We start from the raw sequence: 11,952 nt of genomic DNA, 5'->3' as shown, positions 1-11,952 counted from the left end.
TGCCAAACTCTGAGTAGAAAGCCTGGGAAAGGTGTCAGAATAATCCTTAGAAGGGACCTTGGGGTGAACCCTATACCATTTCAGAGAAAAGACTGTCCAGTCTTTTCTTAAAAACTTCCAGTGATTGAGCACCCAGAACTTCTGGAGACAAGCAGTTCCACTGGTTAATGGTTCTCACTGTTAGGAAGTTTCTCCTTAGTTTTAGGTTGCTTCTCTCTGTTCAGTTTCCATCCATTGCTTCTTGTTTGCATTCTGGTGCTTTGGAAAATACACTGCTCAAAAAAATAAAGGGAACACAAAAATAAGACATCCTAGATCTGAATGAATGAAATATTCTTATGAAATACTTTGTTCGTTATATCGTTGAGTGTGCTGACAACAAAATCACACAAAAATTATCAATGGAAATCAAGTTTAGCAACCCATGGAGGTCTGGATTTGGAGTTACACTCAAAATTAAAGTGGACACTACAGGCTGATCCAACTTTGATGTAATGTCCTTAAAACAAGTCAAAATGAGGCTCAGTAGTGTGTGTGGCCTCCAGGTGCCTGTATGACCTCCCTACAACGCCTGGGCATGCTCCTGATGAGGTGGCAGATGGTCTCCTGAGGGATCTCCTCCCACACCTGCACTAAAGCATCCCCCAATTCCTGGACAGGCTGTGGTGCAACGTGGCATTGGTGGATGGAGCGAGACATGATGTCCCAGATGTGCTCAATTGGATGCAGGTCTGGGGAACGGGTGGGCCAGTCCATAGCATCAATGCCTTCGTCTTGCAGGAACTGCTGACACACTCCAGCCACAAGAGGTCTAGCATTGTCTTGCATTAGGAGGAACCCAGGGCCAACCGCACCAGCATATGGTCTCACAAGGGGTCTGAGGATCTCATCTCGGGATCTAATGGCAGTCAGGCTACCTCTGGCGAGCACATGGAGGGCTGTGCAGCCCCCTAAAGAAATGCCACCCCACCCCATTACTGATCCACTGCCAAACCGGTCATGCTGGAGGATGTGGCAGGCAGCAGAACGTTCTCCACGGCGTCTCCAGACCCTGTCACGTCTGTCACATGTGCTCATTGTGAACCCGCTTTCATCTGTGAAGAGCACAGGGCGCCAGTGGTGAATTTGCCAATCTTGGTGTTCTCTGGCAAATGCCAAACGTCCTGCACGGTGTTGGGCTGGAAGCCCCACCTGTGGACATCGGGCCCTCATACCACCCTCATGGAGTCTGTTTCTGACCGTTTGAGCAGCCACATGCACATTTGTGGCCCACTGGAGGTCATTTTGCAGGTCCCCCTTTCTTTGTGGCAGCCCCTGTTGCCTATCACCCTCTTGAGTAAAGCCTGTGAGCCATTTCCTCCCTTCAGTGGTCCATGAAAGGACATCTATAGTATGCAGATAATAAAGTCAAAAAAGGTGAACAACATTTTTACAGAACTATAGATAAGTTGAGGCTGTGGGTGACAAGGAATGGCTGGGAGGGAGGGGCCAGGTGAGGCACCCCTTCATGTGAGTGACATTGAGTTGGCCACGCCCACTCAGTCACATGACCACCAAACCACACCCACACAGTCACATGACAAGCCACGCCCACCAAATAAGCCACGCCCACAGAACCGGTAGTAAAAAAAATTGAATTCCACCACTGTAACTATGTTTTTACTTCTACCTATTATCTTGTAAGCAATTGACATAAATAAATAAATAAATAAATAAATAAGTAAGTAAGTAAGTAAGTAAGTAAGTAAGTAAGTAAGTAAGTAAGTAAGTAAGTAAGTAAGTAAGTAAAATAAATTGAATCACACCGAGAAGCAGAGTGGCAACCGACGCAGCTTGCAAAGCACGGCTGGAAAGCCCCGTGAAGCGGTATGTAAGTCTTCAAGTGCTTTATGGGGCTTCCCAGCCCGGGAGCCAAAGTGGAGGTTGGTCTAGATGACCTCCCAAGGTCCCTTCCACTTCTGTTCACCTGGGAAGAAAAGGAGCCGCGCGAGCGGTCGGAGCAGCGCAGCGGCGGCGGCGGGCAGGCGTTCCGGGCCGGGCGGAGCGGAGCCGCCCCTGGGCGGAGGGCCCGGAGGGCGTGTGCGGGAGGCGGCCGCCCCTTAAGAGCTGGCGAGCTCCGGCGAGGCGCAGCCAGGCGCTTCCCGACTCTCTCGCCGAGCGTCGGAGTTCCGGGGCGGCGGCGGCGGCGGCGGCGCAAGGGACGCGCTCCGGCTTTGGGGCTCGGGATGGGGGCCGCCGCGGTGGCGCTGCTGCTGGCGCTGGCGCTGCTGGGGCTGCTGGCGCTGAGCCCGCGGCTCCGCTTCCGCGCCAAGATCGTCAGCTACATCGTGCTCTGCGTGGTCGCCTCGGCCCTCACCAGCGTCGCCTGCCTGCTCTGGAACGGCGGCCGCACCGTCCGCAACATGACGTGAGTCCCGGCGCCCCGCGGGACAGGCCGGCCGCTCCCCGCCCCCCGCCCAGCACGTGGGTGCCGCCATTGCCCCGAGCCGCGCTCCGGCCTCTGCCGGACTCCGAAGCCCTGGCTGGGCTCGCTCTCTCCCAGTTTGCTCTGCTGGGTTGGGATCGCCTGGTGGTCTCCCGTCCCGGGACTCGTACGTGTCCCGTTTCCCCCTTCACTGCTGTCGGGATCCCAAAGCTCTCGCTTTCTCTCCAGAAGGGCGGTGCTTTTCCACGCTGCCCTTTCGCGAAGGGGCTCCTGTTCAGTTTGCTCTGCTGGGTGGGATCGCCTGGTGGTCTCCCATCCCAGGACTCTTACTTATGCCCCCCCGGCCTTCCCTTTGCTTTGCTGCTGCTGGGACCCCCGAAGCCCTGGCCTTGGTTAGCTCTCTTCCATGAAGGGGCTCTTGTTCAGTTTGCTCCGCTGGCTGGGATCGCCTGGTGGTCTCGCATCCCGGGACTCTTACTTGTCCCGTTTCCCCCTTCACTGCTGTCGGGATCCCAAAGCCCTGGCGCTCTCGCTTTCTCTCCAGAAGGGCGGTGCTTTTCCACGCTGCCCTTTCGCGAAGGGGCTCCTGTTCAGTTTGCTCTGCTGGGATGGGATCGCCTGGTGGTCTCCCATCCCGGCACTCTTACTTATGCCCCGCCTTCTTTGCTGCTGCTGGGCCCCCCGGCCTTCCCCTTGCTTTGCTGCTGCTGGGACCCCGAAGCCCTGGCCTGGTTAGCTCTCTTCCATGAAGGGGCTTTTGTTCAGTTTGCTCCGCTGGCTGGGATCGCCTGGTGGTCTCCCATCCCGGGACTCTTACGCCCCTCCCCCTTTGCTTCGCTGCTTGTAACAAGCCAAGTAAGAAAGACACGCAGCCCCCGGGCCAAGCCCCAAAAGTGGAAGTGCCTGAAAGAAGCCCTTTCTCTGGTGGGGGCCGCTCCGGAGGTGCCGTTTTGCCTTCCTAAAAGTTCTACCTAAGTTCTGAGTGTCCCCCTCTTCCCTCCCCCTCCCCCCACTCATAGAAGCTGTGGTCCCCTGGTCCTTGGAGCACATCTGGGCCCAGCCAGGGCAGCCTCTCCTGCCTTGGGCAGTGTGTGTGTCTGCCCTGGCACCTCTGTAAAAAACTTTCCCTTGTAAGTGCTCCCCTCTCACCCCATCGGCCCTCCCTGCTTGCCTAGCCTCTTCTGGGCTGCTAATAGTAGTATCTGATGAGTAGCCAGTGGCAGGGATTGTTCCCAGGTCTTCCCTAAGATACAAGGCCCACCCCCAGGAGGCCACCAAAGCCAAGGATCCCCCCCCAAAATAGGGGGAGGAGAAGCAGAGTAAAGTTTACACACCTGGGTTCTGTGAAGCAGGAAGTTAACCTGGCTTGCTTCTCCAAAACCCTGAAGCCGTAAAGGCAGCGTTGAGCCCGCAAACGGAAGGAATTGGAGGGGGGGGGTCAGAGCAGGCAGGCCTCCAATGTAAACTGCAGGGTAGGACTTGAACTCAAGTGTTTTTTTTCAACCCTGGTAACTTTAAAAAGTCCTCGCGATTCCCAGAGTTGAACTCTACGTAGACAGTTTAGAGTTGTCAAGGTTGGGAAACAATGTTGTATCTCAGTGTATCAACCCTTTCAAAACAGTTCCTAACAAATTATTCCTAACTGTTTGAAAACAATGCTTCCTATGCAGCTGATTGTGAAACATTGTAGAGGGCTTTTCTGGCTAAGCAGTCGGCAACCCTCTACTCCAGCCAGGAGGTGCTGGACTATATACTCCATAGTTCCCAGCCAACATGGCTCATGGCCATTCAGTGAATTGTAGCTGCCAAGTTAGAGAAGGCAGACGTAGCTGAACCTCTTCCAAAAGCCTATAGAATGAATTCTTAGTGAGAGCCACTGAGATGCAGTGGTGAAGGGGTTAATTGGCTTTGGGGAGACCCTGGTTCAAGGCCTTCCCTTGGATTCCCCCCCTCCCCCATCAAAATTCTTTAAAAGAGCCAGGCACTGTGTGTGTTGGCTTGAACTCATTGGTAAAAGGTGGCCTATGAATCTATATGTATAAAAGAGAAATACCACTCGTGCCTCATCACAAAATTTCCAGAACCATAAAGCCTATAAACTTGAAATTTGGCCCATATGTTCCTCTTGGCTTCTAGGTGCTCACTAAGAAAGGATTTATCAAAATGACCATCAGAGCATTAATATTTCCTATATTCTTCTTCTTCTTCTTCTTCTTCTTCTTCTTCTTCTTCTTCTTCTTCTTCTTCTTCTTCTTCTTCTTCTTCTTCTTCTTCTTCTTCTTCTTCTTCTTCTTCTTCTTCTTCTTCTTCTTCTTCTTCTTCTTCTTCTTCTTCTTCTTCTTCTTCTTCTTCTTCTTCTTCTTCTTCTTCTTCTTCTTCTTCTTCTTCACAAAAATGACAGTGTACACAGCAAATTAGATAACTATGCTGGGTTTTGTATCACAAATCACTGGTCGAACTCTTCCCAAGCGTTTAGGACTGTGTGATGTATCAGCGGAGTATGCAAGCAGATCTCAGTAAGGTGGCCTTCTGCAGCTGACCAATGGTGATCTTGTCAGCACCAATTGTTTTTAAGTGCTTGCCTAGGTCTTTAGGCACAGCAGCACCCAGTGTGCCCAGTACCACTGGAACCACCTGCACTGGTTGATGCCAGAGTCTCTGCAGTTCGATTTTCAAGTCCCGATATCTGGTGATTGTTTCAAGTTGTTTCTCATCGATTCTGCTGTCACCAGGTGTGGCAATGTCAACAATCCACACTTTTTTCTTCTCCACAATCGTGATATCCGGGGTATTGTGTTCCAAAACTTTGTCAGTCTGTATTCGGAAGTCCCACAGTAGTTTTGCATGCTCACTTTCGACCACTTTTTCAAGCTTATGATCCTACCAGTTCTTTGCTACAGGCAGGTGGTAGTCGTGACACAAGTTCCAGTGGACCATCTGAGCAACTGTGTTGTGACGTTGTTTGTAGTCAGTTGTTTGTAGTTTGTAGTTATTATTGTTGTTATTATTATTTAATCTTTAGTAAGATTCACATCCTTTGGTAGCTCAACAGCTCAAGTCCTAACCAAGGATCTAGGAACTGTTTAGGTAGCATTGGAGGATATAAGCTATTCCAAGTAGGGTGGTTTTTTGTAGAATCAGGGTATTCAAGTTTGATAAATTCAGAATTTCCAAATAGCGAGGCAATCCTTTAGGTATTGCTCCAATGGCTCCAATTACAATTGGGATAACACACAATTTCTTTTTCCAAAGTTGTTATTATAAAGTAGTAGTTGTTGTTGTTGTTGTTGTTATTATTATTATTATTATTATTATTATTATTATTATTATTAACAACATGCTCTGATGCTAAGGAGTTTTACTCCCTCTCCCCACCTAAAAAGAAAACTGTTCTAAATGCAAAACACAAGCAGAGGAGTTTCAGTTTCATAGCACCAAGCAGTTTTAGTACAGAACAGTTGAGCTAACACCCCCAGGCTCCTTGCTGTCTCCTTCTTGCTCACACAGAAAATACTGTTTCAGTTTCCAAACAGCCCTCAACTCTCTTTCACACTGACAGGACGCTAATCCCCAATGGATGCTGGTAGGCAGAGGCACAATTTCCCCCCTTATTTTCCTCCCCAAAAACTAAGCCGGATCACATAGTTTCGTAGCGAAGCACAGGTATAGAGCTAGTATGGCAATAAATCTGAACAAAAGAGGTTCAAAAGTGGGATTAGGAGAACTACTTTTGGATTATTGTAACTTGGGCGCTGTTGAGGGGCACTGCCTTGAGGCCCAACTGTGGCCCCAGTCCCAAATTAAAAAAAAAAAAAAGAATATGATTTGAAACCAACAAAAGGAGCTTAATGTGCATTTTTTATGTCCAAACACAGGGAGAAATGTTTATAGGAGCTCACACCTAACTCCATCCCTGCTATAAAACCCACCCTTGTCTCTCCCAAGGCCAGTCTGGGTTCTTGGTTTCTCCGCTTAAGATGAGCAGGACTGGATTCCTGCTGGTTAGGAGGATGGATCAGGATGGATCAGGATCAGGATGGATCAGGATCTGTCACATTTTGCCCTGGAAATTGCAAAGCGTTTTCTCACCTTTCCCAAGTTCTGAGTAAATCCCTTTTAATTGCTTTGTCTCTGAAACCTGCGATGCCTTTTTTTCTGGTTGAGATGTCGAGACTTGGCTTTGATGTTTGCACAAGATGGACAACTTAATTGTGGGAAAGTGCATCGTGGTTTTAATTAAACTGGAGCCTTGGGAATGTCTACCAAGGCGTCGGATGGAAGAATTTTCTAGAATAGAATACGGAATACATAATAACAGAGTTGGAACGGAACTTCTGGGTTAGGGCTGTCAAACTCCTGGCCTATGGGTTGGATGCATCATGCCAGGTAACACCCAAGAGGGGAAATGTCCCAATATGTCAAATGACATTGTAACGACGTGAGTTTGACACCCCTGTTATAGGTCATCTTCAATCCCCAACACTCCCATCCAAGCAGGAGACCCTACACCGTTTCTGACCGATGGCAGTCCAGTCTCTTCTTGAAAGCTTCCTGGGATGAAGCTCCCACAACTTCCGAAGGCAACTTCTGTTCCACGGGTTGGTTGTTCTCACTGTCAGAAAGTTTCTCCTTATTTCCATGTTGAATGTCTCCTTGTTCAGTTTCCATCCATTATTCCTTATCTGGCCTTCAGGTGCTTTGGAAAATAGCTTGACCCCTTCCTCCTGTCTGTGGCAGCCCCTCAAATATTGGAAAGATGCTCTCCTGTCTCCCCTGGTCCTCTAGGCCCAGTTCCTGCAACTGTTCATCGTATGTTTTTTGGCCTCTCGAGCCTCCAGGAGGGTGAACAAGGCCTCAAACGGGTCGAAAATCAGCTGGGAAGCATGCGCAGTGCAGTTAAGGGGGGGGGGTTGTGTGCATGCGCAGGGGGGTGGGGTGCATTGCATTGTGGGTGCTGACACACACGTACTTTCGGCACACCACAACAAAAAGGTTCGCCATCACTGTTCAAGAGTCTCAACCTCTTTTTTTACAGTGTGGTGACCAAAAGTGGATACAGTATTCTAGGTGTGGCCTTACTAAGGCTTTATACAGTGGTAGTAGTATCTCCTTTGATCTTGATTGTATCCCTGTGTGAATGCAATTTAGGATTGCATTGGATTTTTTTGGGTTGTTGCTACATATTGCTGACTCATATTCAAGGGATTGTCCACTAAGACTCCAAGGTCCTTCTCACAGCTACTGTTTTTGAGCCATGTTTCACCTCATCTGTAAATGTACCTTCGGTTTTTCCTGCCCAGGTGTAAAACCTTTCTTTTCTCTGCATTAAATTTCAAATGATGTTGGATAGGGCCCATTGTTCAGGTCTGTCAAGATCTTTTTAGTTCCTGTGCTTGTCTTCTGGGCTGTTGGCTATTCCTGCCAGCTCAGTGTCATCTGCAAATTTGTTGAGTTCCTCTTCTATTCCCTCATCTAAGTAATTTATGAAGATATTGAAGAGTATTGGGCTTAAGACAGGACCTTGTGACACCCTACTGCTTCCTTCCTTCCATGTAGATGTAGTACCATTAAGGGCTACTTGTTGAGTGTGGCTTAACAGCCAATTACAAATCCATTTGGTGGTGATGCTGTCTATCCCATATTTTTCTAGCTTACCAAGAAGTAGGATGTGGTCTACTTTGTCAACTGCCTTGCTGCAGTCTTAAGTATACTATGTCCACAGCATTTTGCTGGTTTACTAATTTGGTCACTTTGTCAAAGAATGAAATAAGATTGGTTTGGCATGATCAGTTTTTAACAAACTACTAGTTATAATTTTATAATGTTCACATATCTATTTTTTAGTTTAGTTTAGTTTAGTTTACTTTATTGTCATTGCACCTCGTACAATGAAATTAAATGCCATCTTCAGTGGACATTGTAACCATAAAAATAAAACACAAACACACATCCTTCACATTCTCATCTATTCATTTGAATTGAAAACCCAATATTGCATTAATATTGCACTACACAGTAGAATTCAGTATCGTTAATGCTCTGGGATAGAAGCTGTTTTTCAGCCTATTTGTCCTTATTTTTTCCAGCATCTTCCCAGGTATTGATGTTAGGCTGATTGGCCTGCAGTTTCCTGGGTCCATTCCCCTCCCCCACTTTTTTTTTTTTTTTTGAAGATAGGAACCACATCAGGTCTTTTCCAATCCTCTGATACTTCCCCGGTATTCCAGGATTTTTGAAAGATATGGTACAATGGTTGTGAGATAACATCTGCCAGCTCCTTCAGAACTCTGGGATGTAATTCCTCAGGTTCCTGTGATTTATAATCATCAAGATCACACAAGTGTTGTTACCATTTTCTTGCTTATTTCAATTTTTATTTCTAGCCTGTCTTTTACAGTTATATTTTTGGTAGGTTGGGCTATAGTTTCTTTTTTTGCATGAAGACCGATGCAAAGAATGAGTTTAGCAGCTTGCTCCAGGGTTCCTCAAGGGAAAGAATTCTAAAGCTAAGGAAAAACTTCTGAATAGTGACACCTGTCCATCACCTGTGGAGTCAGACAGTTCTCCATTCCTGGAGGCTTTAAGAAAATGCTGGACGGCCACCTCTTAAGGATGATTTTCCTGAATATTGGAGAAGCTTGAATCTGCCTTGCCACCTGATGTTACAGATAGTCCTCATTTAGCAGCTGCTATTGGGTTTGGCTCAGTGGCTAAGATGCTGACCTTGTTGATCAGAAAGGTCGGCGGTTCAGCGGTTCGAATCCCCAGCACCGTGTCATGGAGTGAGCTCCCATTCCTTGTCCCAGCTTCTGCCAACCTAGCAGTTCGAAAGCACGTAAAAAAATGCAAGTAGAAAAATAGGGACCCCATGGGTAGAAAGGTAACAGCATTCCCTGCACCTTTGACGTTTAGTCATGCCGGCCACATGACCACGGAGACGTCTTCGGACAGTGCTGGCTCTTTGGCTTTGTAACGGAGACGAGCACCGGCCCCTAGAGCTGGAAACAACTAGCACATTTGTGTGAGGGGAACTTTTACAGTTGCATTTATTGGGTTTGGCAGCTCTGTAGTTAAAAGAAGTGATTATTAATTGGGAAACCTTGTAACTCCTACTCAAGGCTCTTATCAATCCTGGGATAATTACAGTAATTTTGTATTTACATTCATTGGGCGGGGGACAGTTTACAGGAGAGGACTCCTGCAGCCTTGAGTGTGTTCTGTAAACCACTGATATACAGTATTTCTTCTGATGTGCTTGCTTACTCTCTTGTAATCCCTTTCTCTGCTCTGCAATGGGGAAAAAGAAAAACGAGTCAGGCAGAGGACAACAGGTACTGAATGTAACAGTAATCATATGACTGAAAGTCACTGCAAAGGTCATAAATGCAGGCGTTGCTCTGAAAAGATTCCCCCACCACCACTGTTGTAATTTCAAATGATTGCTGAATGAGTAATTGGTGAGATCTTCCTGCACTGAATACTATAAGTGCAGAGTTCTCCAGCCATGATCATTTCTTTGACATTCCCTTCCGTGAAAGACACTTAAAAGCAGATTCTCTTTCCTCATTTTATATCCAATCTAGAAGAGAGAGGGGGGAGGGAGGGAGGGAGGGAGGGAGAGAGAGAGAGAGAGAGAGAGAGAGAGAGAGAATCCTTTTACTCATCACTTACTTTAATAAACATCCCAAATATTTGTGCCTTTTTTTGGTGAAGCTCAAGGCCATGGTGAACTCTGGGCCAAAGACCTTACTCTTAAAAAAAGCAGATGGACCAAGATGGAAAGACATGCCCCAAAGCGAAAAAAATACTGGAAAATGATTCAAATGTGGTTAGAAAAAAATTTGATTTTGTCCCAGAATTATTCCTTTTAGGAATAATAAAAAAACTATAACAGAAAGGCAAAATATAGTACATATATTAACAAGCAGCTAGAATTTCATATGCTCAGTACTGGAAGAAAAACTCCATATCACCTGAAAGCTTAATAATAAAAAATTTGTTAGAGTATATGGAAATGGATAAATTGACTATGGAATTAAAAGGGAAAGCAGACACAGAATACAATGCAGTATGGGAAACATGGTTTATTTGGATTGATAATAGATATAAGGGTATAAGAATACAATGCAGTATGGGAAACATGGTTTATTTGGATTGATAATAGATATAAGGGTATAAGAATACAATGCAGTATGGGAAACATGGTTTATTTGGATTGATAATAGATAAGAGGGTATGGAAGTATTGTGTATTGTAAGTTTTGATAGGACACATAAATGTATATATAATGTTACAGTGCTGTTTAGTAACTTGGTATTATGTAAATGAAAAAAAAATGTTACCACTTATTTAGGCCAGGGAAAGCAACAAACTGTTTGCCACAAGGAGTCTTCAATTAAAACCTGTTAGTTGGGGAAAGTTACCAGACTCCTCCCAATGTTTAACTACTGTAAGGCTCTTGTACTCTGGGCAAGGTGACTCTGTTTACACCCCAACTTCTTGGAAGATGGGACAAAAGTCCTTTGTGGTTTCTCTGTGCTAGTCTACACCACCTCCCCCTACCTTCCCGCCTACTTGATGGTTGGGTGTATAAAACCTTAGTAGATATGCCATTCCTGGAATGCCTTTCAGGCGAGGCCACAAGTAGAGACAAGAAATCTTACGTCGCTCCCTTTTTTTCTTCTTCTGTCTTCTAACATCAGAAAACTTGTCGTTTTATTTTATTTTTTTAAATGTATTTTGATTTGTCAATTGCTTACTAGATAATAGGTATAAGTATAAACATAGTTATGAATACATGGATACATATAAGAAAAATAAACAAAACGTTGCTTGGCTGTCTTTGGGTTGGGCATTGTGGCTTCTCTGGTGTCTTGGAATCCAATAAGAGGAAATTAACAGAGTTGGAAGGGACCTTGTAGGTCATCTAGTCCAACCCCCCCCACCCAAGCAGGAGACCCTACACCATTTCTGACAGATGGGAGTCCAGTTCTCTTCTTGAAAAGCTTCCAGGAATGAAGCTCCCACAACTTCTGAAGGCAACTTCTGTTCCATGGGTTGATTGTTCTCTCACTGTCAGAAAGTTTCTCCTTGTTTCCTTATTTCCAAGTTGAATCTCTCCTTGTTCAGTTTCCATCCATTATATGTCTGGCCTTCGGGTGCCTTGGAAAACAGCTTGGCCCCCTCCTCCTCTCTGTGGCTCAAATATTGGAAGTCTACTATCATGTCTCCCCTGGTCCTTCTCTTCACCTGACTAGCAGCCGAAGAGGGCCTGTTTTTTTAGGAGGGACGTCCTGTCTCACCTTGAACTCTCTTCTCCAGGGTTCTGGGGACAAGTTCAACCTTTCAGCCTCTGTTTACTGACTTTCCCAGAATCCCTTGCAGTGGTGATGATGTCATCCATTCAGTCGCGTCTGATTCTTGGCAATTCTATGGACCAAGGTCTCTCTCTCTCTTCCCTGATTATTTAAAAAAAAAAGAAATCCTGGATTTTTTTTTTCCTGCCATGTTTATTTAAGAGGGAAATG

General features: G+C 46.1%; 1 protein-coding gene across 1 annotated transcript in view; it reads left to right on the top strand.

Moving 5' to 3' along the window:
- The first annotated feature begins 2,086 nt into the window (after positions 1–2,086).
- AGPAT2 (1-acylglycerol-3-phosphate O-acyltransferase 2) overlaps positions 2,087–11,952 on the top strand; it is a 41,704-nt gene continuing 31,838 nt past the window's right edge. The window contains exon 1 of the mRNA XM_087944149.1: positions 2,087–2,407. Within this exon, the coding sequence (XP_087800275.1) occupies positions 2,226–2,407 (182 nt within the window). The 5' untranslated portion in view covers positions 2,087–2,225. The remainder of the gene's footprint in view (positions 2,408–11,952) is intronic.

Source organism: Notechis scutatus, chromosome 15 (assembly GCF_049901735.1).
Source record: "Notechis scutatus isolate UNSWTSFEM ecotype Mainland chromosome 15, rNotScu1.2, whole genome shotgun sequence".
NCBI classification, from domain to species: Eukaryota; Metazoa; Chordata; class Lepidosauria; order Squamata; family Elapidae; genus Notechis; species Notechis scutatus.
This window is presented reverse-complemented; position numbering and strand designations above follow the sequence as displayed.